Source organism: Schistocerca gregaria, chromosome 5 (genome assembly GCF_023897955.1).
Source record: "Schistocerca gregaria isolate iqSchGreg1 chromosome 5, iqSchGreg1.2, whole genome shotgun sequence".
NCBI classification, from domain to species: domain Eukaryota; kingdom Metazoa; phylum Arthropoda; class Insecta; order Orthoptera; family Acrididae; genus Schistocerca; species Schistocerca gregaria.
In genome coordinates, this window is record NC_064924.1 from 487,138,832 (window position 1) to 487,164,825 (window position 25,994).

Consider the following 25,994-nt stretch of genomic DNA (forward strand, 5'->3'; position numbering starts at 1 on the left):
TATAAATGAGATGTTACACACAGACCTCTTACTTATAAGTAAACCTCCCTTTAGAGTTTAATTTCTTTTGCATGAAGCTCACAGACTGCAAAGGTGAAAACGCATGATTAGAGCAAACTAGGGTTTTAGAATGTAATATATTCCTCAACAGGAAAAGTACACTAAGATCTACTGCTGTTAAATAAAATAAAATAAGTACAAGGTTTATACACCCTGGGACAGCTGAAAAATCTGGGAAAAACCTGGGAATTTTTTTGACATGGCAAAATCTAGGAAAAACCAGGCAATTTTGTAGAATTTTGAGAAATTTTCATTCTTTCAGTTTTCAGTTAATTTTTTTATAATTTTGACTGGTGAGAACTAATATAACAATTTTTCCTATAGCCTGGCACTGCAGAACAATACTGCAGCAATAAAACATTAATGAGAAAAAACACCAAAATAAAACTTTAATTGCAAAGAAAATGCACCATTTACCTCAACAAAACACAGTGTACGCGCAAGTGTCTGCCAACAACAGAATGTGTCAAAGACTACGCAGTACTTCGTAACAACAAACTGCTTTCAATGCATCTTTTAGTGGCCTTTGGTTCAGTGATTATGACGCCACAACTGTTTGCATTTCCAACAGGTCACAGCAAAATATTGTGAATGGTAGTTTGAGAAGAGTTAATTTCAAAGCAAATTTTCTTTCAAGCAAGATGAATTATGTTATGTGTGAGAATGTGTGACAAATTTCTTACATCCAGAGCATTAGACTCTCACTCAGAACTTAAACACTGAGGACCAGCTACTTAGAAAAATTTTGGGCCCAGAAGACTTGTCATTTATGCTATTATGTAAAATTTTAGTGGTACATTTGTGTTTGATATATCTTAAATTGTAACACACACCAAAAAAGAGCAAGTTTCAAGGTTGGCATATATTTATTTTAATTTTTTCGTAGATTCATATTATGCAAAAATGATGGAAAAAATATAATTATTTTTAAAAAGGTGCAGAGTTAGTTCTTGAGCAATTCCAGACAAAATTGGCTTTTCTATGGAAAAGTCAAAGTGCTTGACAGAACTTGTATTCAGCCAGGTGATCCATGAAATGATTGGTGCACAGCAATGAAATCTATAATCGTGCTTGTCAGAAATATCCAGCCGCTGCACTTTATGCTGTGCCCTTAGGATCCTGCTTAGTTACACCCTTGGAAAGGAACAGCAAAAATTTTTTGACATCCAATACTACATGTCCCCCCCATGATCCATCGACTTTGCCGTTGGTGGGGTGGCTTGCGTGTCTCAGCGATACAGATAGCCGTACCGTAGGTACAACCACAATGGAGGGATATCTGTTGAGAGGACAGACAAACATGTGGTTCCTGAAGAGGGGCAGCAGCCTTTTCAGTGGTTGCAAGGGCAACAGTCTGGATGATTGACTGATCTGGCCTTGTAACAATAACCAAAATGGCCTTGATGTGTTGGTACTGCGAACGGCTGAAAGTAAGGGGAAACTACGGCCATAATTTTTCCCGAGGGCATGCAGCTTTACTGTATGATTAAATGATGATGGTGTCCTCTTGGGTAAAATATTCCGGAGGTAAAATAGTCCCCCATTTGGATCTCCGGGCGGGGACTACTCAAGAGGATGTCGTTATCAGCAGAAAGAAAACTGGCGTTCTACGGATTGGAGCGTGGAATGTCAGATCCCTTAATCGGGCAGGTAGGTTAGAAAATTTAAAAAGGGAAATGGATAGGTTAAAGTTAGATATAGTGGGAATTAGTGAAGTTCGGTGGCAGGAGGAACAAGACTTTTGGTCATGTGAATACAGGGTTATAAACACAAAATCAAATAGGGGTAATGCAGGAGTAGGTTTAATAATGAATAGGAAAATAGGAATGCGGGTAAGCTACTACAAACAGCATAGTGAACACATTATTGTGGCCAAGATAGACAAAAAGCCCACACCTACTACAGTAGTACAAGTTTATATGCCAACTAGCTCTGCAGATGACGAAGAAATTGAAGAAATGTATGATGAAATATAAGAAATTATTCAGGTAGTGAAGGGAGACGAAAATTTAATAGTCATGGGCGACTGGAATTCGAGTGTAGGAAAAGGGAGAGAAGGAAACGTAGAAGGTGAATATGGAATGGGGCTAAGAAATGAAAGAGGAAGCCGCCTCGTAGAATTTTGCACAGAGCACAACTTAGTCATAGCTAACACTTAGTTTAAGAACCATGAAAGAAGGTTGTATACATGGAAGAACCCTGGAGATACTAAAATGTATCAGATAGATTATATAATGGTAAGACAGAGATTTAGGAACCAGGTTGTAAATTGTAAGACTTTTCCAGGGGCAGATGTGGACTCTGACCACAATCTATTGGTTATGACCTGTACATTAAAACTGAAGAAACTGCAAAAAGATGGGAATTTAAGGAGATGGGACCTGGACAAACTGAAAGAACTAGTGGTTGTACAGAGTTTCAGGGAGAGCATAAGGGAACAATTGACAGGAATGGGGGAAAGAAATACAGTAGAAGAAGAATGGGTAGCTCTGAGGGATGAAGTAGTGAAGGCAGCAGAGGATCAAGGAGGTAAAAAGACGAGGGCTAATAGAAATCCTTGGGTAACAGAAGAAATATTGAATTTAATTGATGAAAGGAGAAAATATAAAAATGCAGTAAATGAAGCAGGCAAAAGGGAATAAAAACGTCTCAAAAATGAGATCGACAGAAAATGCAAAATGGCTAAGCAGCGATGGCTAGAGGACAAATGTAAAGATGTAGAGGCTTATCTCACTAGGGGTAAGATAGATACTGCCTACAGGAAAATTAAAGAGACCTTTGGAGATATGAGAACCACTTGTATGAACATCAAGAGCTCAGATGGAAATCCAGTTCTATGCAAAGAAGGAAAAGCAGAAAGGTGGAAGGAGTATATAGAGGGTCTATACAAGGGTGACGTACTTGAGGACAATATTAAGAAAATGGAAGGGGATGTAGATGAAGATGAAATGGGAGATACGATATTGCGTGAAGAGTTTGACAGAGCACTGAAAGACCTAAGTCGAAACAAAGCCCCAGGAGTAGACAACATTCCATTAGAACTACTGACAGCCTTGGGAGAGCCAGTCCTGACAAAACTCTACCATCTGGTGAGCAAGATGTATGAGACAGGCGAAATACCCTCAGACTTCAAGAAGAATATAATAATTCCAATCCCAAAGAAAGCAGGTGTTGACAGATGTGAAAATTACCGAACTATCAGTTTAATAAGTCACAGCTGCAAAATACTAACACGAATTCTTTACAGGCGAATGGAAAAACTAGTAGAAGCCGACCTCGGGGAAGATCAGTTTGGATTCCGTAGAAATACTGGAACACGTGAGGCAATACTGACCTTACGACTTATCTTAGGAGAAAGATTAAGGAAAGGCAAATCTACGTTCCTAGCAGTTGTAGACTTAGAGAAAGCTTTTGACAATGTTGACTGGAATACCCTCTTTCAAATTTTAAGGTGGCAGGGATAAAATACAGGGAGCGAAAGGCTATTTACAATTTGTACAGAAACCAGATGGCAGTTATAAGTGTCGAGGGACATGAAAGGGAAGCAGTGTTTGGGAAGGGAGTGAGACAGGGTTGTAGCCTCTCCCCGATGTTATTCAATCTGTATATTGAGCAAGCGGTAAAGGAAACAAAAGAAAAATTCGGAGTAGGTATTAAAATCCATGGAGAAGAAATAAAAACTTTGAGGTTCGCCGATGACTTTGTAATTCTGTCAGAGACAGCAAAGGACTTGGAAGAGCAGTTGAATGGAATGGACAGTGTCTTGAAAGTAGGATATAAGATGAACATCAACAAAAGCAAAACGAGGATAATGGAATGTAGTCGAATTAAGTCGGGTGATGCTGAGGGAATTACATTAGGAAATGAGACACTTAAAGTAGTAAAGGAGTTTTGCTATTTGGGGAGCAAAATAACTGATGATGGTCGAAGTAGAGAGGATATAAAATGTAGACTGGCAATGGCAAGGAAAGCGTTTCTGAAGAAGAGAAATTTGTTAACATCGAATATACACTCCTGGAAATAGAAATAAGAACACCGTGAATTCATTGTCCCAGGAAGGGGAAACTTTATTGACACATTCCTGGGGTCAGATACATCACATGATCACACTGACAGAACCACAGGCACATAGACACAGGCAACAGAGCATGCACAATGTTGGCACTAGTACAGTGTATATCCACCTTTCGCAGCAAGTCAGGCTGCTATTCTCCCATGGAGACGATCGTAGAGATGCTGGATGTAGTCCTGTGGAACGGCTTGCCATGCCATTTCCACCTGGCGCCTCAGTTGGACCAGCGTTCGTGCTGGACATGCAAACCGCGTGAGACGACGCTTCAACCAGTCCCAAACATGCTCAATGGGGGACAGATCCGGAGATCTTGCTTTCCAGGGTAGTTGATTTACACCTTCTAGAGCACGTTGGGTGGCACGGGATACATGCGGACGTGCATTGTCCTGTTGGAACAGCAAGTTCCCTTGCCGGTCTAGGAATGGGTTCGATGACGGTTTGGATGTACCGAGCACTATTCAGTGTCCCCTCGACGATCACCAGAGGTGTACGGCCAGTGTAGGAGATCGCTCCCCACACCATGATGCCGGGTGTTGGCCCTGTGTGCCTCGGTCGTATGCAGTCCTGATTGTGGCGCTCACCTGCACGGCGCCAAACACGCATACGACCATCATTGGCACCAAGGCAGAAGCGACTCTTATCGCTGAAGACGACACGTCTCCATTCGTCCCTCCATTCACGCATGTCGCGACACCACTGGAGGCGGGCTGCACGATGTTGGGGCGTGAGCGGAAGACGGCCTAACGGTGTGCGGGACCGTAGCCCAGCTTCATGGAGACGGTTGCGAATGGTCCTCGCCGATACCCCAGGAGCAACAGTGTCCCTAATTTGCTGGGAAGTGGCTGTGCGGTCCCCTACGGCAGTGTGTAGGATCCTGCGGTCTTGGCGTGCATCCGTGTGTCGCTGCTGTCCGGTCCCAGGTCGACGGGCACGTGCACCTTCCGCCGACCACTGGCGACAACATCGATGTACTGTGGAGACCTCACGCCCCACGTGTTGAGCAATTCGGCGGTACGTCCACCCGGCCTCCTGCATGCCCACTATACGCCCTCGCTCAAAGTCCGTCAACTGCACATACGGTTCACGTCCACGCTGTCGCGGCATGCAACCAGTGTTAAAGACTGCGATGGAGCTCCGTATGCCACGGCAAACTGGCTGACACTGACGGCGGCGGTGCACAAATGCTGCGCATCTAGCGCCATTCGACAGCCAACACCGCTGTTCCTGGTGTGTCTGCTGTGCCGTGCGTGTGATCATTGCTTGTACAGCCCTCTCGCAGTGTCCGGAGCAAGTATGGTGGGTCTGACACACCGGTGTCAATGTGTTCTTTTTTCCATTTCCAGGAGTGTAGATTTAAGTGTTAAGAAGTCGTTTCTGAAAGTATTTGTATGGAGTGTAGCCATGTATGGAAGAGAAATGTGGATGATAAATAGTTTGTACAAGAAGAGAATAGAAGCTTTCGAAATGTGGTGCTACAGAAGAATGCTGTAGATTAGATGGGTAGATCACATAACTAATGAGGAAGTATTGAATCGGATTGGGGAGAAGAGAAGTTTGTGGCACAACTTGACCAGAAGAAGGGATCGGTTGGTAGGACATGGTCTGAGGTATCAAGGGATCACCAGTTTAGTATTGGAGGGCAGTAATCGTAGAGGGAGACCAAGAGATGAATACACTAAGCTGATTCAGAAGGATGTAGGTTACAGTAGGTACTGGGAGATGAAGAAGCTTGCACAGGATAGAGTAGCATGGAGAGCTGCATCAAACCAGTCTCTGGACTGAAGACCACAACAACAACATCATACTACATGTGAAAGCTTAGCTTTTCTTGTGACTGTACCATATGTATATTAATTCAAACCATTAACTTTTCCTATTTGTGTGTTTGCACTGCTTAACGGTGATGTTACTGTTTGTCTTATGCTCTGAATATCTGGTGTCATTTGCCGATGAGATTGCATGACAAAAGCGCATTTTAATCTTGATTTCAGTGCTTCGGAAGCTACCATTCTGTATTGGTGGAATTGATGTTGGAATTCATGTTTAGACTTTGGTAATACAAACATATGTTAGTGTAAATGTTGTCACACATCAAATATCTTTCCAAAACGCTCTGGTTTTTGCTGGGATTTGTTTCCTAAAGTACCAGGCAGTTTTATGCCAGTGTATGAAACTTTCATCATTTGAAAGATTGATATGTTGTACAGCTCTGAGGAATAGTATATTGTCACTTAACAAGGGAAAAATGTACTTTCACCTGGGAAAAGTGCATTTTCGGCCAGGAAAAAGTACTTTTTTACAGAGAAATCCAGGAGTTTTCTTTCTTGTCTATGTATACACTATGAAATAGTAATTTACATTTGTAAGCATACACTGTTGATATTTGACATTAAGAACACTTTCCTGTAAGTAACTGTGTGTGCTTTTATTTGCATTATTTAGGGATATCTATATTGCAAAATTCATGTGAACCTCCAGTATTACCCTTTGCCATCTTTCTGTTTCAGTAATAGTAGGAGCATGCTAAGGTTTGATCCATTGAAAGCAGATCATAAGAGATTTGAGGTTGCAACAGTTTCAACACCTGAGAAAATAGAGAATGAAAGCAAAAAAATGAATGTGGAGAATGGTCTGAAAATGCAGGATGAGGAAGATCATGAGGTTGAAGATGAGAAACCTGCAAAAGTGGAAGTTTCCAAAGAAAAATTTTACAATGTAACAGACAGACTAAAAGAAACCCTAAAGAGCAAAACTCAAAATGATGCCCAGTTCAGTCTGCTTGAAATGTTTGGGTCCACAGAAGATGATAAAGGTTTGTACTAAATTTAAAACATTTCAATGTGTAAACTTGAGTGTATGAATATACTGAAAAGTAACACAGAAGGATTTTGTCACCATATTATTGTGGTTAGGAAGCCAGGGAGTACCGGGAAGTAGACCCATTATTTTTTCCAGGTGTGAGTTAGAGCAGCCCTTGCCCTAATAGCAGCACCATCTGGTGATGAGCAGAAATGGCACCTGTTATAGCATCACCCACACAAAAGGAGCAAACTGTAGTCTCTTTTCTGGTAGTAAAAAGACTTGGCCCAAATGAAATTCAAACTGAAGTGTTTGGAGTGTATGTATGAATCATAGCAACACCTCCATATGGTGCATGGATTATAGCAACATTTCCATGTTGGTGCATGCCCTTGTTAGAAACCATGTTAATGAGCCATTATCAGTAAATTTGACAATATTGCTGAATATATCGGGCACTGAGAAAGCAATTTTAAATGAGTCCCATGTTTTATCTATGTGTGTTGGAAGAGATATTCCATATTTTGTAAAGAAGAGTGTGTGATGAATTAGTGCCTACTGCTTGCCAGGAATGTAATAGGTAACCTGTAGGGACAGAGGCTGGTGGTGCATTTTGACCAGTTCGGAGGTAACATGCCTGAGACCAAGGCATTCCAGAAGGGACAGTGACTGAAGGTGAATCTTGGGTACATCATTTTCTGTCTGATTCAAAGCAGGTGTGAAAGCACTCTTTTTCACTATCTCTCAAGAAATTTGAAGAGATAAAATCTGGAAATAAAGCTCTTGTTAATGTGGCCTCAATTTGTGTGACTTATATTATTGGCAAGAGTGCATAATTTGCCCAAAATTGCTCCAGTTCACATTGGCTTTGTACCAATAGATTTTGGCTTTGTTGATGTGGTTATGTTTGGAATACCCCTCTCATCTTTCCACAAGTGTTTAAGGAGACACATCCTAAAAATTCTTCATGTAAATTTTATGCTAATAAAAAAAACCTCAGTTCGTGTTATTAAATTGTCTACTTCCAAAAATTTTATTATAATATTACTAAGATATGAGGCGTTGTATTGACAATTCGTTAACATGTCTGTAATGAAGAGTTTAATGTGTGTTCTATGACAACCTCTCACCTTATAGTCATTTATGCTCGGGAATGGAATTTGAAAATAATTTTGTAGTGTAAGTCAAGAGTTTTCATATACCAGTAAGCTTTTTGTTTTATTCCACTACCATCCAGGGTCTAGAATGAAAATTTGTCCACTCACTTAAAGGTTTTGTCTATATGAATAAAAGTTCCAGAATAAAGAATATATGTAGCAGTATGAAAAGAAGAATAGTTACATTTTTGACACAGCTTCAGAATTGATTGTGTGAAAAGTTGTAGTAGTTACTCTTCACCCAAGAGACAGGTGAACAACAGTACTGTCACGCAGTTAGTATTAGACAACATTAAATGAAGATTTAGTATTAAATTTTGAGTCAGCCTTATCATGATTTCTTGACCTCATGTGTACAACAAATAGTGCATTCACACTAGTGTTTGTAGTAAGCCTCTGTTCTTTCATTTGGTAAAGTAACTGTTCATAATTACATGTGTCATGTGAATTATCTGTTAATATGTAAACTCTCTTTGTTTTTGACTCTTCATAGATTATTCAGTTTTTGCCTTTATAGGTGCACAGTCCTCCCAAGAAAAATACAAGAACTCTGAATTAAATAAGAAAAAACAAATTGGCTGGTCACGGAATCCTTTCAAATATGATTCTAGTGATTCTGAAGATGAATATGAGGTAAAAAAATCAACAGAGTCAAATCAGAACAGTTATGAAACTATTTCTGAAAATATGAAGGCCACCAGTTCATTCTTCTTTAAAGAAAATGATGCCCGTCTAAAAGGTAAGCTGTGGGGGAAAAAAGTATATGTATGAATAATTTGTTACTACAAAAATACTCTGTTGGAACTGGGAAATAGTCACATATTTTTAAACTGTGGAAACTGAGATACTAACAAAGGAACATATAGACAACACATAACTGAGTATTTACCTAACATTACCACATATTTTAGGCTAACTAATAGAGTGATAATATTATGAAAAGTTTAAATTACTACGCACCATAAAGATGACATTTTGAGTTGCAGACAGCCACAACGAAAAGACAGTTACACATGAGTTTTTGGCCAAAGTAGTCTTCAGAAAACACACACACACACACACACACACACACACACACAAAATTCACACAAGCAGCTGTATCTTATGAACAGATAACCTCTACCATTGGCAGTGGGACAAGGCTACTAGGCAAAGTGTCAGGAGGCTGTGGGAGAGGTGGGCGAGGGGAAGGAGGAGGAGCAGAGACGGGTGTGCGCATTGGCAGAGGATATTCCACCACTGCTTTTAGCTTGTTTGGGTCTCACTTAACCAATTTTTGGTTAAGACGTGTCCCAGATATGGACCTCTTTCCTTAAAAATTCATTTATCCACCTGCGATTTCAACATGTGTTCTTCCAGAGATTACTTCCAAAAATTAGTATGTTATATAAATGAATAAGCAATTTTTTCACCCTGTATATCCATTAGAATTGAGTTCATCAATTTTTAGAAAGTGGCGGTTGAAGAACAAAGTCCGATGAGCATTGTTGTGTAAATATAATACACGTACAGTCCACTAAAAGCTATTAAATTCTGGGTTTTTTGATGTAATAATGCCTGATAATATTCCTTAGTCGAGTATTGAAAAATATTTTGTGTTGGCCAAACCTTTCAAAATTTTATAGATATGGGTGGGTGGGAAGAGTGTGTTCACAGTTGTCATTTTGCTTTCTTTAATTGGTTACCATTCTCCAATTATTGTTACCAGATGCATCCAAATTTTTGGAGTGTTATTAATGGAAAGTTCCTGGAGCTAGTTGAAGGCACTATTATTTCATCCTGTTACATCTGAGTTACCTCCTATTGTAACGCTTATGATATTCTGTAAGGACAGGAGCAAATTACTTGTCCCTCAGATTTGGGAATAAATTTGATTTGATGCTGAATTGTATCTGTATATTTCAACCTCTTGGCAGATGAAATACATCATGATACGCAGAACACAACTCTGTTATGGGCTGCTTCTGTACAACATTTAAATGATGTAACCATAAGTTCTCTTTTAATAAACTAATTCTTGATTTTTTCTCACTTGAGACTTTTCTACCTTATGCGCAGTCTGCTTCAGACTAGTGCTACATTGTGGCACTTCTTCCATTTTAAATGTGAGGCATCTGAATAGAAATCACCTCTTCTTGTGTGTTTAACACTAATTGCTAAAGAGTTTTATCACATTCTCACCAGCATGTCTGTTGCTTCTCAACAGTGCCCTCTCTTAGCTAGTATCTGTAACTTTTATCCTCAAAATCCTCTTCTCATGGGGATGCATCTTTATTTTAGCTTTAGGCTCTGTAGCTTCCATTTCCTGTCAGTGACATGTCTGCCTACTGGTAAGTGGTTTATGTTAACATTTCCTCAATGTACTCTTGTTTACTGTCTTGTTTGAGCAACTCTGGGAACTGTGAACTGTACTGCATTCACAGTTTGCAGTTTCAAAATCTGTTTGTGGCTTTCTAAGCCCCTGTTCTTGCGTCCTTGTGCTTCTATCTCCTTACACAATTCTATTGGCCTGCTGCTGATCCACAGGGTTCTTTTGGTATAATCAGTTAATTCAACATGCTCCGTAAAGAAGTCTCAACCAATTAAACTAGCTTAGGGAATATCCAATTCCCCTCCTACCAAATGAAACTCACGTTTCAAACTTAGTTCCCCATCTATTCCAAGATCTGAAATGGCCGTCCCATAGATATGTATCACCAGACTGCTAGTACCCTTAATTTTTATACTTTCGTTTGGTCAGTAACCAACCTGGCTTTACAGGCACTTCATATTGAATAAGCAAAATGTACTCGGTGAGCAAGTCAACTCTATGAACCCATTTTTTACTTTCAAAGTTTAATTGAGCTTGAGGAAACTGTAATATTATACTTCTTTCATTTTCCTGCTTTTCATTTTTTCACAGAATATCTTACATTTTTGTACATTCTCTGGCCATGTCCCCTGCCCTGTGATTTGCAAAACACACAACTGGCTTCGCTGTCTTACAAGAATAGGGTATCTATGTCCCAATATTTTTGCAACTTTTGAATCTTACTGGCCTTGGAGTCTCTGGCTCTAAACGAGCTGGAACTAATTCTACTTTACAAATTCTTTTCTCAAGCTGCAGTCTTCATTAAATTCCCAAATTTGCCACATATTTTGCATTTAATATTACCTTTGCGAATTCATAGATGAGCCACCCCCTCCCCCCCCCCCCCTCCCAACCCATGTACCATGGACCTTGCCATTGGTGGGAAGGCTTGCATGCCTTAACGATACAGATAGCTGTACTTACGGTGCAACCACAATGGAGGTGTATCTGGTGAGAGGCCAGACAAACATGTGGTGCCTGAAGAGGGGCAGCAGCCTTTTCAGTAGTTGCAGGGAAACAGTCTTGATGATTGACTGATCTGGCCTTGTAACACTAACCAAAATGGCCTTGCTGTGCTGGTACTGCGAATGGCTGAAAGCAAGGGGAAACTACAGCTGTAACTTTCCCCGAGGGCATGCAGCTTTACTGTATGGTTAAATGATGAAGGCGTCCTCTTGGGTGAAATACAGTAGAGGTAAAATATTCCCCCATTTGGATCTCCGGGCGGGGACTACTCAGGACGATGTTGTTATCAGGAGAAAGAAAACTGGCGTTGTGCAGGTCAGGGTGTGGAATGCCCGATCCCTTAATCGGGCAGGTAGGTTAGAAAATTTAAAAAGGGAAATGGATAGGTTTAATTTAGATATAGTGGGAATTAGTAAAGTTCGGTGGCAGGAGGAACATGACTTTTGGTCAGGTGAGTACAGGGTTATAAATACAAAATCAAGTAGGGGTAATGCAGGAGTAGGTTTAATAATGAGTAAAAAAAATAGGATTGCGGATAAGCTACTACAAACAGCATAGTGAACACATTATTGTGGCCAAGATAGATACGAAGCCCACACCTACCAAAGTAGTACAGGTTTATATGCCGACTAGCACCGCAGATGACAGAGAGATTGATGAAATGTATGATGAGATAAAAGAAATTATTCAGATAGTGAATGGAGATGAATATTTAAGTCATGGGTGACTGGAATTTGATAGTAGGAAAAGGAAGAGAGGGAAAAATAGTAGGTGAATATGTAATGGGGGTAAGGAATGAAAGAGGAAGCCGCCTGGTGGAATTTTGCACAGGGCATAACTTAATCATAGCTAACACTTGGTTCAAGAGTCATAAAAGAAGGTTGCATACATGGAAGAAGCCTGGATATACTGACAGGTTTCAGATAGATTATACAATGCTAAGACAGAGATTTAGGAACCAGGTTTTAAATTTTAAGACATTTCCAGGGGCAGATGTGGACTCTGACCACAATCTATTGGTTATGGACAGTAGATTAAAACTGAAGAAACTGCAAAAAGGTGGGGATTTAAGGAGATGGAATCTGGAAAAACTGACAGAACCAGGGGTTGTAGAGAGTTTCAGGGAGAGTTTTACAGAACAATTGACAAGAATGGGGGAAAGCAATACAGTAGAAGAAGAATGGGTAGCTTTGAGGGATGAAATAGTGAAGGCAGCAGAGGATCAAGTAGGTAAAAAGACAAGAGCTAATAGAAATCCTTGGGTAACAGAAGAGATACTCAATTCAATTGATGAAAGGAGAAAATATAAAAATGCAGTAAATGAAGCAGGCAAAAAGGAATAAAAACGTCTCAAAAATGAGATCGACAGGAAGTGCAAAATGGCTGAGTAGGGATGGCTAGAGGACAAATGTAAGGATGTAGAGGCACATATCACTAGGGGTAAGATAGATACTGCCTACAGGAAAATTAAAGAGACCTTTGGAGAAAAGAGAACCACAAGCATGGCTATAAAGAGCTCAGATGGAAACCCAGTTCTAAGCATAGAAGGGAAAGCAGAAAGGTGGTAGGAGTATATAGAGGGTCTATACAAGGGCGATGTTCTTGAGGACAATATTATAGAAATGGAACACGATGTAGATGAAGATGAAATGGGAGATATGAAACTACGTGAGGAGTTTGACAGAGCACTGAAAGCCCTGAGTCGAAACAAGGCCCCTGGAGTAGACAACATTCCATTAGAACTACCGATAGCCATGGGAGAGCCAGCCCTGACAAAACTCTACCATCTGGTGAGCAAGATGTATGAGAGAGGCGAAATACCTTCAGACTTCAAGAGGAATATAATAATTCCAATCCCAAAGAAAGCAGGGGTTGACAAATGTGAAAATTACCGAACTGTCAGTTTAATAAGCCACGGCTGCAAACTACTAGCATGAATTCTTTACATTTGAATGGAAAAACTAGTAGAAGCCAACCTTAGGGAAGATCAGTTTGTATTCCGTAGAAATGTTGGAACACATGAGGTAATACTGACCCTACAACTTATCTTAGAAAATAGATTAAGGAAAGGCAAACCTACATTTCTAGCATTTGTAGACGTAGAGAAAGCTTTTGACAATGTTGACTGGAATACCCTCTTTCAAATTCTAAAGGTGGCAGGGGTAAAATACAGGGAGTGAAAGGCTATTTATAATTTGTACAGAAACCAGATTGCAGTTACAAGAGTCGAGGGGCATGAAAGGGAAGCAGTGGTTGGGAAGGGAGTGAGACAGGGTTGTAGCCTATCCCCGATGTTATTCAATCTGTATATTGAGCAAGCAGTAAAGGAAACAAAAGAAAAATTCGGAGTAGGAATTAAAATTCATGGAGAAGAAATTAAAACTTTGAGGTTCACCAATGACATTGTAATTCTGTCACAGATAGCAAAGGACCTGGAATAGAAGTTGAATGGAATGGACAGTGTCTTGAAGGAGGATATAAGATGAACATCAACAAAAGCAAAACGAGGATAATGGAATGTAGTCAAATTAAATCGGGTGATGCCGAGGGTATTAGATTAGGAAATGAGACGCTTAAAGTAGTAAATGAGTTTTGCTATTTGGGGAGCAAAATAACTAATGATGGTGAAGTAGAGAGGATATAAAATGTAGACTGACCATGGCAAGGAAAGCATTTCTGAAGAAGAGAAATTTGTTAACATCGATTATAGATTTAAGTGTCAGGAAGACTTTTCTGAAAGTATTTGTTTGGAGTGTAGCCATGTATGGAAGTGAAACGTGGATGATAAATAGTTTAGACAAGAAGAGAATAGAAGCTTTCGAAATGTGGTGCTACAGGAGGATGCTGAAGATTAGATGGGTAGATCACTTAGCTGATGAGGTGGTACTGAATAGAATCGGGGAGAAGACAACTTGACTAGAAGTAGGGATTGATTGGTAGGACATATTCTGAGGCATCAAGTGATCACCAATTTAGTATTGGAGGGCAGCGCAGAGGGTAGAAATTGTAGAGGGAGATGATGAATACACTAAACAGATTCAGAAGGATTTAGGTTGCAGTAGGTACTGGGCGATGAAGCAGCTTGCAGAGGATAGAGTAGCATGGAGAGCTGCATCAACTCTGGACTGAAGGCCACAAAAACAACAACAGATGTGTTCCCTCCCTCCCCCCCCCCCCCCCCCCCCCCCCCCCACACACACACACAAAAAAAACACTTAATGGCTACTTTTCCCACTTTGCTCAGAGGATTTTTATCACTAAACCCTTTTTCTTTGGTTGTGATAATTTCCGTTTCTTCTGTCAAAGCTACTTCGACGGCCTCAGTTAGGATGATGTTTTCATCCCTTGCATGCACAACTGTGTGTATGCACTCATCATAGATTTCCTGAATGAATACTGCTCATCTTAATTTTCGTATTAATGAAAAATATCTTGCCAGTTATGATGCTGGCATTTGATCGTGGACAGCCCATGAAATTGATACTCAACTGAATCTACTTTACGGGCCCAATCTGCAATCAGTTCACCCTTTGATTGCCTACTGCAAAACATATTACAGTTGTAGAAATGTAAGCTACACTTACAACCGTAAATTTATAACAAAATATGTCTTACTACTTCGCAAATGGAAAATAATCCATGCACGGGCAATTTATTTCATCTAAGACCCAGAATAGGAGTTTTTACTAATTGTAATAACATCAGATGATCTGCTTCACTCACTAGTTCTAAACCTATGTCCACATTATTTAAAAATTCATTTAATCCAGGTATCGTACCATCGAAAACCAAGGAATAAGTTTGAGGGCATCACTGATAGTAATGTTAGCTGCTGCTGCTGCTGTTGCTGTTCCTCTTGTTTCTGATTGAGGCCATGACTGACCTCGGTTACTAATGAGCTGTGCAGAGATGAGTTACGACAGTGCCGCTTCTGAAGGCACTGTGCAGTGGAATGCTGAGATGGATGGGACGTGATGGCATGATGCTATCTGTGTTGCACTGTCTTCAGCTTTGTTGTGCTGGGATGTTACCCACTGCTCACAGCCTGCCTGGCTGCTGTTGAAAATTCTTGAAGGTGCCCCATGCCATCTGCTACTGGACCATAGTGTCGCCATTGGTCATTGCCCGGCAGTCCTCTAAGAACTGCACCCGCTACTCTGTCTCATTTTCACTTTGACCATTCCTGCGATCCCCTCGTGTCATGTGAAGACAGGCTGCCTTGGCTGCATCTTCTGCTATCTGGCATTGATCTCTTTACCTCTGCTTCTTTCTTTTGTTCTTCTCTCCCTGTCTGATGCCTTTAGAGTGCAAGTGCTTCTTCTTATAAGAGGCTCAGAGTCATCAGTCCGCCATGGTGTTGGGTCGAGTATCCCTAGTGCTTCTGGCCAACCATGTTCAGATCCTTTCCCTCCTCCTACTCTGTAGTTGGGGAGGTTGCTGGCCTTTACATAAGTAACTCGAAGTTTGGTAGCAACAGTGTTCAGCTGACAGCTAAACATCACCGCCCTTCATATTATGGCTAGCAACAACAGTGTTCTCCTTCACTTGGCTCCACTCTGAGGCCTTTTGTGAGTGGGATTGTAGTGTTTCCTTTCCTCGTGGTTCTGCCATGAAAATACAAAATAGAAAATCTGAGTGGGTTTTGAATTTTGATGGAATAAGTTACGGATAAGGCGGACTTTGTATTACTGATTGAGATAGTGCTGTAATTTGACCGTGAATGGCAGACCGGGTCGGCAACACTACAAAAAGCGACTGTAAGGAAATAGCATCAGAAATAAGTTGACATTTACCTTATAATTCTGTTAGAAACGTAGTATTTATTATAATATAGTCTTCGTGGCTGTGTCTGGAATACTTCGTAATTTTTTTGTAGGATGTCCTTTTTCTCATTGTTTGCTGGTCCTCTTGTTCTGCGTCTGATGAAAATTTCTTTAAGTTGTCACTGTCAAGATTAATTTATAAATTTGGCGATAACCATTTCGTATCACTACTGAAATAACTTCGTTTCGTAATATAGTTTTAATTTCCACTTAAAAGCAAATTTAACACAGCACTGAAAAATACACGTCCTGAATGTATGAAGACAAGAGAGTAATCAACTAGTTGTTAAAAACAAACACCTATGCAAAAGTAAAAAAAAAAAAAAGGATCAAAATTATTTATAAAAATCGGTCGCTGGCGCAGCGCTCTTCTGCATGCGTGATCGGAAATCATATTTTTGTATTGGCGGAGGCACGGTAGTCAAAGTACCATTGCAGGATCTGGTGTTCCATCAGGTTTTATCCATTTCTCATCTGACTCTGACCTGTGAAACGCATTGACATTGCTGTTCTCAGGAGCAAGTATCAAGCTTGCTGCCTATGCTAAGACTTGCCTGTTTGTGATCATCTTCTGCTGTAACACCTTACAGCAGCGTCTTAAGTGTTGTTGCCAGTTAATTCTGTGAAGTGAAACTTCTACCCTGGGACAGCTGCCCAAAGTGTCTGCAATTCACAGCACTCTACCGTTACCATTTATCTTTGGTAACCCAAAAACTGTCAGTTTTGCCTACATGATGTCTTTGTTTCCTAACTTGGAGTGCCCTCACTAGCTTTCAACAGCCTCAAGCTTAACAGTGTACAAGCTAGTAAGTGGGACATGGAAATGGACATGAACAAGTGTCCCAGGACTGACTGGGGTTCAAACTCCAAACTTTTCTATTTGGAGATTGGCACTTACTGAGTGATCTCAGAGCCCCAGTGAAGGCATTCCTTGTGGTATGAATTATGAGAGTACTCAGAATAAAGCTAAGTTTAGGGGTAAAACTGTCATGATGTGTGCTGTACAGAACATAAAGAAACTTGTCTGATAGATGGCGTTATAGGTAGTGTTGTTATTGTGATGGTATATGCAGGTCAGAAATAGTAAGGATGGTGATCTATCATCAGTCTCCACCTGTGCTAAGTACTCTCTGGAACTACAATCATGATAGTGTATCAGTGAAAGGGATTTAGATGTAGTACACTGTGTTTATGCTGCCACATCATTGCTTGTTGCTCACCGGTATGGCCTGGTGGTGCAGGAACAAGGCCACAGTCTCACCAGCCCATTTGACCTGCATCATTGCTGCTTGCCACGCTGCATGATCTCGCCAGGTGGTGATATCAAGCACATTTGTGTTTCATATCACAATCATTGCCACATGTCCGGAAACTTGAGCAGTGATGGGCTGCGTCAAGGTCATTCCAGCAGTGCTCTGTTTGACTCTGCTAGCATTCTGCTAGCTATGTAAATAGCTGCAGGGTAATTACTCCCAGCGACCAGTGAGGCTGCAGTGTAAGCATAACAAGGTTCCTGGCGAGTAGTGAGGTGTGATGTGCAAGCAGCGAGATGTCAGCAGCGAGGCTGCAGCATAAAAGTACTCTTATGTAGTCCTTACAGATGTTTCACAGCTGCTATTATTTTATAGTACAGTATATTACTTTAAAATAACATTGTATTGAGTTGTAAACTTTTGTTTTTCACGTGACAAACATACTAACAGTACTATTTTTATACATAATAAATTTGCATTACTGTAACAGAGTGATTAACTTTTTTCAGAGGGACTAGAGTTTATCACAACAGCAAAAAGGATTGGAGAAGAGGAATTTTCAAAAAGGCGTAGGGAGTTAAAGCTAATCATTAGAGCAAAAATAAAGAACAACATGAGGAAAAAAAGACCTTGGAAGAAAAAGCTTGGTGGCCAGAAGAAAAAATATGCAGGGAAAAAAAGTAAACATTAAGATAACTAAGGTTACATGTTACGTAAAATGTACCTCATTTGTGTTGTGCAGTTTGGTGCTGATGGATTTGTGATTTTAATTTTGGTGCTTTATCTGTGGAGACAGCTGTTTCTTTATAACGAGTGTGTGAAGAAATCTATTTTGCAAGACATAGGAAGCTGTTGTCTTTATAAGACCACATTTAAAAGGGAAGAGACTATGGATAACTGATCACAAGTATATTTTTTTATTTAATATTACCTGTAGAAGATCAGTTTGTACATAAACTTTGTATAAAATGAAGAGTATTTTACTGTAACTGAATTTTAAATTATTAATCTCAACAGGGGAAATAAAGCCAGCGAAACTGAAGGCACTGTGTAAACATTACGTTTATGAGGGTGTGCTGAAAAAAGTAATACCTCTAAATTTTTTATGTTAAAACTCTTAAAGCTTTTTAAATAAAAAAGCTAAATTATCATTCTACATCTTTAAATGAACACATTTCTCCTAATGCGACATCAATTTGTTGATACCATCACTGTAGAAGGTTTTACTTTGTTGACAGAGCCACAACCTCATCTCCTGCACTGCTTCATCACTAACAAAGTGAAGCCTTGAAGGTGTATAAGAACCTTCAACATTGCAGCGCGTCAGCAATCGTTTGTTAATATATTAATGGACTGAGATCCGCCTCGACTGCGAAAAAACACCTAGTGTTTACCTAGGTTTCGGTGTAGATAACTACACCTTCTTCAGAACAATAAACTCAAAAGTGTCTATAAAGACCTTTGTCAATAATTAAAAGCTCAGCATAGCTATACATTTATAAAAGAAAAAGATGACACATAAAAGTACATGTGAACAAAGTCAAAAGAATAACTTAACTTAATGGTGTACACTCCACCTCACATCAGCATGTGTTCGATGGGCCGTGTCCCGTCGCAAACTGCGGCAACCAAACGGTAGCTCGCTTACCAGCTAGACACGCTATCTATGCACATGCGCAAGAAATAGGAAGTTACTTAATGCGCATGCGCATAAAAATACGAGAAAGCCCGGGCTTTCAACATTTTGTGGGGTGTAACCACAGTCACTGGCTGCATTAAAGGCTTCGAAAACTTGCTGGCAGATCTTGATCTTTGTCTCTTGATTACTGGTGCCCCCACACACTTCATTGTGGCACACAGAACTTAACGCACCCATTGATGGGCTCTCAAAACTGTTGATTGGGTGTTTTCACTTGCGCTACATGGTGATATTGGCATGGCTGTCTCGAGTGCAACAGCAGTCATTCTATTGGCAGCCAACTTGGCGATACCCTATTCTTCGGGTCCCCCCCCCCCCCCAGGTATATGTAACCAGATGGACCTCTGAAATTGCCGAGGTCATTAGAGACTGCATCCATCGATGCAGCACCTCATTGCCTTACAATGACTCCATGGCCAGGTTGGCCACCTCAAGCACGCGCCTGCCACCTCATAAAATAATGGAAGCAAGAATCCGGGCAACTGTATGTTTCAACCATTGGGCCACATACGCCTCCTTTGCAGATTTGGATGAAGATCAGATGCCTTTATGGATATCAGCCCCACACTGATGTACCTGGTATTTCACTGAACAGAGTTGCCTTACTGACTCATACGCTGTCACTGAACATTTTGCTCTGCATTATGCTTGAGTCTCTGCATCTGAGAACTGTCAACCTGCCTTTCATGTCCTCAAACAGCGGGTGGAACAAATGCACCTATTTTTCGTTACATGCCACCTGGAGCCCTATAATGCTCCATTCAGTGAGTGAGAATTCTTCAGTGCCCTAACCCTTCACCCTGTTGTACCCTAGGGCTGTAGCACATCGAAAACCAAATGCTCAAACACTTATTGGCTTATTGTCCATGTCATCTTACGTTACCATATCTGGAGTGAGAGTGAGTTCCCATCTCAGTGGCAAGAAAGCACTGTTTTCCCGGTTGCTGAAATTGGGTAAGCAGCCCCTAGAGATGGACAGCTATTGCCCAATTAGTCTCACCAGTGTTCTCTGGAAGTTGCTCGAATACATGCTGAGCTAGCAGCTGTTTTAGCTCTTTGAGTCGTGGAGTCTTTGGGCTCCATCCCAGGGCAGTTTTTGCTAAGGTGTTCCACTGCTGACAATTTGGCTTTCCTGGAGTGTGCCACCTGGACAGCTTTTGTCCAATGTCAACACCTTATTGCTGTCTTCTTTGACCTATAAAAGGTTTATGACATCACATGGTGACACCACATCCTCGATACCTTACCTGATAGGGTCTCTGGGCCTGCTTCTGATTTTTTACATTACTAAATGCGGTGCCGACTTATCACTTTTTGGGACTGGTCTTCAATGCCCATTTAATGTGGCTTCCCATCTTTGCTGCCAACTGAGGCAAAGATGCTGGCTACAACTTACCACACTTCACTGCCTCAGTAACACCAGCTTGCATGCAGACCACACTACCCTTCTGCAACTTTACGAAGGCCTGCCTCTCCCATCTTGATTATGGGAGTCTAGCATATTGTTCGCCATATTCTCAGTACTGTGGTTCCTGGATCTGATACACCACTATGAGATCCGACTTGCAACAGCAGCCTGTCAAACTAGCCCTGTGAACAGCAAACTAATGGAGGCTGGGGTCACTCTACTACAGATCAGGTCACCAACAGTAGCTACCAAATTATAATATAGTTGTTCATGGCTTCCCTAAGAATCTGAATTGCTGTGTCCTTTTCCTAGTAGGTAGATCCACCTCCCACAACAGAGACCCAGAAGTGAGATCACAGTTGCTGTTCAACTGCAGTGTCTCTTCTCTGGACTCCAACTCCACTCCCCCCCCCCCCCCCCCCCCCCCCAGTCTTTTCTTGTCAGGGAGCAATAATCGCATGCACCCCCAAGGCTTGTACTCTGACCCCTGATCTGCCTTTATTTATCCTTTGGAGTGAAAGGTTCAATTGACCCTATTGTTTTTCGTCGCCTTTTCCTGACAAGTCTTCGATGTGTTGTGTTCGGAAGTGGTATACGCTGATGGCTCAATGGCCGATGAATGAATGAACCGGTTTTGCATATACACATGCAAGGTGCAGTCCCTGCAGAGTGGATGCAGTGTCATCACTGTGGAACTGATGGTCTCAAACAAGCCCTTAGCCCATGTAAGATACTTTTAATCTGCAGCGACTCCCTGAGCAGCCTTCAGGCTGTACACCAGTGCTACTCTCATCACCCATTGGTCACAACTATTCAGTATCTTCTCTCTGACCTCCATCAAGTTGGACAGGCTGTATCTTTGTTTGGGCCCCTGGAAATGTGGAGATCTCACGGAATGAACATACCGATCAGTTGGCTACCAAGATGACAATTTTGGAAATTGGGGTCCCAGAATTGGGTATTCAGTTTACTCTATGCCATCAAAAGCTGGAGGTGTGGAACTTCAATTAGTCCACCCTGCGCTCCTCAAACTGAGGGCAATAAAGGAGACCACAAGCACTTAGCAGTCTTTATGCTTCTCTCTGGGAGTCCACTGTCCTGTGTTGGCTACCACCTTACTGTCGATGTGGTGTCAGCCTGACGGTGGCTGACATCCTACTAGAGTACCGAAATTTGCCTGCTTTGCAGCAATATTGTGAACTTACTGACTCATTACCTCTCACGCTACGGGATGATGCCTTGCTTTACATTTCATCTGTGAAGGTGGTTTCTAATCATCTATGGGAGGTGGGGCACTTTGACTTCATTGACTGCCTGAGGGGTTGGAGGGGCATCTCTCACCTGCTCTGGCCCAGGGTACTTCCTGTGACCCTTGCTCATTGATCTGGCCTAGTCGTACCCATCCTACCGTTTTATTCTCCTTATTCTTCTACATTTCGCATTTTTAATGTTTTGTCTTTCCTAAAATTTTATCATCCGGCCTATGCTACTTGTTTTCCTGGGCTAATGGAGGGTGATGTAGTGCTGGTCAGGTGCAGAGGGTGCATCTCCCACCACACACCACCATGCCCCAGGGACCTCCAACTGCATTCTGGGTAGAGTGGCCCACCCACCTTACTCCCTCTCACTTCTCTTGAACTTCTCCTTGCTGTTATCTCTGTCTTATATCTTGGTTACAATCAGTCTTCCCAGGATTTGCTTTTTGTATCGTTCTGCTGAGGATTATTCTTGGTTTGATGCATATAGCATGAAGGGACGGGTGACCTTGCAGTTTGGTTCCTTTAACTCTATAAAACCAGTTAATCAGTTTGGAGCCCTCTGGTGGCAGGGGGCTATAACTTGCATCACCAAAGCAGGAAAGTCGACTGAGTAATACGCAGATATGCATGACGCTTATTACCTCAAACAGAATTTAAAAAAAAATGAGGTGTTACTTTTCTAGCAGGACCTCGTACTTCTTTAATTTTCTGTGTCTGAAATTGTCTGATTGAGCAGCACTCATGACTTTGGCAACTACTGTTTTGTAAGCACCTGTCATGTGGTTGAATTACATTTCCATGAGACTCGTCCAGTGAATCTGCTTTTTATGTGGTCATTCTGGAAAGCTATGCCTAGGTATTTTATGGGTGGTACTGTCTCCAGTTATCACCAATAATTGAACAATAATAGAGCTCTTTGCATATTGTTACATAATTCATTGCATGTATTTACATTCAGTGTCAACTGATAGTTCCTTCAACAATCGTTAATCTTCTAAAGGTTATCTGCAATTCTCCAATGGTGTTGGCATTACAATATTCCTATAGACAACAGAATTTCTGCAAGCAGTCTCATCAAGCTTCTCATGTTATCCACTAGATCATTCTTGTTTATTGTAAACGGTAACAGCTCTAGAACAGTCCTCTGGGATATCATAAAAATTATCTTTATGCCTGTTGATTTTGTCCTATGAAGAATGATGTGTCCTGCTGTAAGAAAGTCAAGAGTCCAATCTCAGGTCTGGCTTGACATTCAGTGAGTTTGTGTTTTGTTCATGAAACGCCGGTGTGAAGTTGTATCAACAGTCAAGGAACACAGCAAGCTGGATGTCATTGTCTATGGTGTTCTACATTAAGGGGACAAACAGAGTTAATTGAGTTTTGCTAGATATTTCGTAGGGCATCCATATCATTTTTATAGAGGAGATTTTTGTTTTCCAAAATGCGTGAGCATTGACGTTGATGAAAAACCCGGTAATTATGTACATCTGTCTAATAACCCATCTTCAGACATGCACTTCCTTTCAATTGTTTAGTGCCTTTTGTCGGTCCAGCAACTCAGGATAAACAGCTATTAAAAGTGGAGCTATTTCTTTTGCATCATATTAGTAAAATTTACCAGGTATCTCATCTACTCCAGATGTCTTTCCATTGTTGGATAATTCATCGTAACTTTTATATGTTTCAGTAGTTGAGATTCTCTCTCTCTCTCTCTCTCTCTCTCTCTCTCTCTCTCTCTCTCTCTCTCTCTCAACACACACACACACACACACACACACACACACACACACACACACACACACATTCCGTCAGTGGTGTTACCTCATTAAGGGAGCTGTGTCTGAAGTGAACGGTGGTGGTGTTGAGATTGTTAGGACTTCATCCAGTAGCGAAGCACTTATTTTCCTTTTTTTATGTGCCCGTTGGCTACTAAGCACCACATCTATTTGTTGAGATGTAATCTATTACCTCGTGCATATTATCTTCCATCCTGGATTTCCCATTGTTTTACATATTTCTGAGTGATTTACTTTAGTGATAGAAAAGCAAGTACTGATTTATTTGGTATATTTTTGCTGGTAGGCTAGAATTTTTAAGGGTATTATAGTGAAGTAGCCCCTACCACTTTGGTTGATGTTTGAACTGCGAGGTCCACTTCTTTCCATTGGCATATCTCAGATAATATAATTTTAGTAAACCTCTTCTACATCTACATCTACATCCATACTCCGCAAGCCACCTGACGGTTTGTGGCGGAGGGTACCCTGAGTACCTCTATCGGTTCTCCCTTCTATCTTCTATTCCAGTCTCGTATTGTACGTGGAAAGAAGGATTGTCGGTATGCTTCTGTGTGGGCTCTAATCTCTCTGATTTTATCCTCATGGTCTCTTCGCGAGATATACGTAGGAGGGAGCAATATACTGCTTGACTCTTCGGTGAAGGTATGTTCTCGAAACTTTAACAAAAGCCCGTACCGAGCTACTGAGCGTCTCTCCTGCAGAGTCTTCCACTGGAGTTTATCTATCATCTCCGTAACGCCTTTGCAATTACTAAATGATCCTGTAACGAAGCGCGCTGCTCTCCGTTGGATCTTCTCTATCTCTTCTATCAACCCTACCTGGTGCGGATCCCACACTGCTGAGCAGTATTCAAGCATTGGGCGAACAAGCGTACTGTAACCTACTTCCTTTGTTGTCGGATTGCATTTCCTTAGGATTCTTCCAATGAATCTCAGTCTGGCATCTGCTTTACCGACGATCAACTTTATATGATCATTCCATTTTAAATCACTCCTAATGCATACTGCCAGAGAATTTATGGAACTAACTGCTTCCAGTTGCTGACCTGCTATTTTATAGCTAAATGATAAGGGACTTATCTTTCTATGTATTCGCATCACATTACACTTGTCTTCATTGAGATTCAATTGCCATTCCGTGCACCATGCGTCAATTCGCTGCAGATCCTCCTGCATTTCAGTACAATTTTCCATTGTTGCAACCTCACGATACACCACAGTATCATCTGCAAAAAGCCTCAGTGAACTTCGGATGTCATCCACCAGGTCATTCATGTATATTGTGAATAGCAACGGTCCTATGACACTCCTCTGCGGCACACCTGAAATCACTCTTACTTCGGAAGACTTCTCTCCATTGAGAATGACATGCTGCGTTCTGTTATCTAGGAACTCCTCAATCCAATCACACAATTGATCTGATAGTCCGCATGCTCTTACTTTGTTCATTAAACGATTGTGGGGAACTGTGTCAAACGCCTTGCGGAAGTCAAGAAACACGGCATCTACCTGTGAACCCGTGTCTAAGGCCCTCTGAGTCTCGTGGACGAATAGTGCGAGCTGGGTTTCACACGACCGTCTTTTTCGAAACCCATGCTGATTCCTACAGAGTAGATTTCTAGTCTCCAGAAAAGACATTATACTCGAACATAATACGTGTTTCAAAATTATACAACTGATCGACGTTAGAGATATAGGTCTATAGTTCTGCACATCTGTTCGACGTCCCTTCTTGAAAACGGGGATGACCTGTGCCCTTTTCCAATCGTTTGGAACGCTTCGCTCTTCTAGAGACCTACGGTACACCACTGCAAGGACGAGGGCAAGTTCCTTCGCGTACTCTGTGTAAAATTGAACTGGCATCCCCTCAGGACCAGCGGCCTTTCCTCTTTTGAGCGATTTTAATTGTTTGTCTATCCCTCTGTCGTCTACTTCGATATCTACCATTTTGTCAACTGTGCGACAATCTAGAGAAGGAAGCACAGTGCAGTCTTCCTCTGTGAAACAGCTTTGGAAGAAGACATTTAGTATTTCGGCCTTTAGTCTGTCATCCTCAGTTTCAGTACCATTTTGGTCACAGAGTGTCTGGACATTTTGTTTTGATCCACCTACTGCTTTGACATAGGACCAAAATTTCTTAGGATTTTCTGCCAAGTCAGTACATAGAACTTTACTTTCGAATTCATTGAAAGCCTCTCGCATAGCCCTCCTCACACTACATTTCGCTTCGCGTAATTTTTGTTTGTCTGCAAGGCTTTGGCTATGTTTGTGTTTGCTGTGAAGTTCCCTTTGCTTCCGCAGCAGTTTTCTAACTCGGTTGTTGTACCACGGTGGCTCTTTCCCATCTCTT

General features: G+C 41.3%; 1 protein-coding gene across 7 annotated transcripts in view; it reads left to right on the forward strand.

Annotated features, from left to right (window-relative positions):
• Positions 1-18,522, forward strand: part of LOC126272628 (nucleolar protein 8) — a 79,858-nt gene extending 61,336 nt beyond the window's left edge. For all 7 annotated transcript variants that reach the window (XM_049975591.1, XM_049975592.1, XM_049975589.1 and 4 more), the window contains 3 exons: positions 6,640-6,944; positions 8,606-8,827; positions 17,990-18,522. In XM_049975591.1, coding sequence (XP_049831548.1) covers positions 6,640-6,944; positions 8,606-8,827; positions 17,990-18,171 — 709 coding nt within the window. In that variant the 3' untranslated portion in view covers positions 18,172-18,522. The remainder of the gene's footprint in view (positions 1-6,639; positions 6,945-8,605; positions 8,828-17,989) is intronic.
• Positions 18,523-25,994: the final 7,472 nt, after the last annotated feature.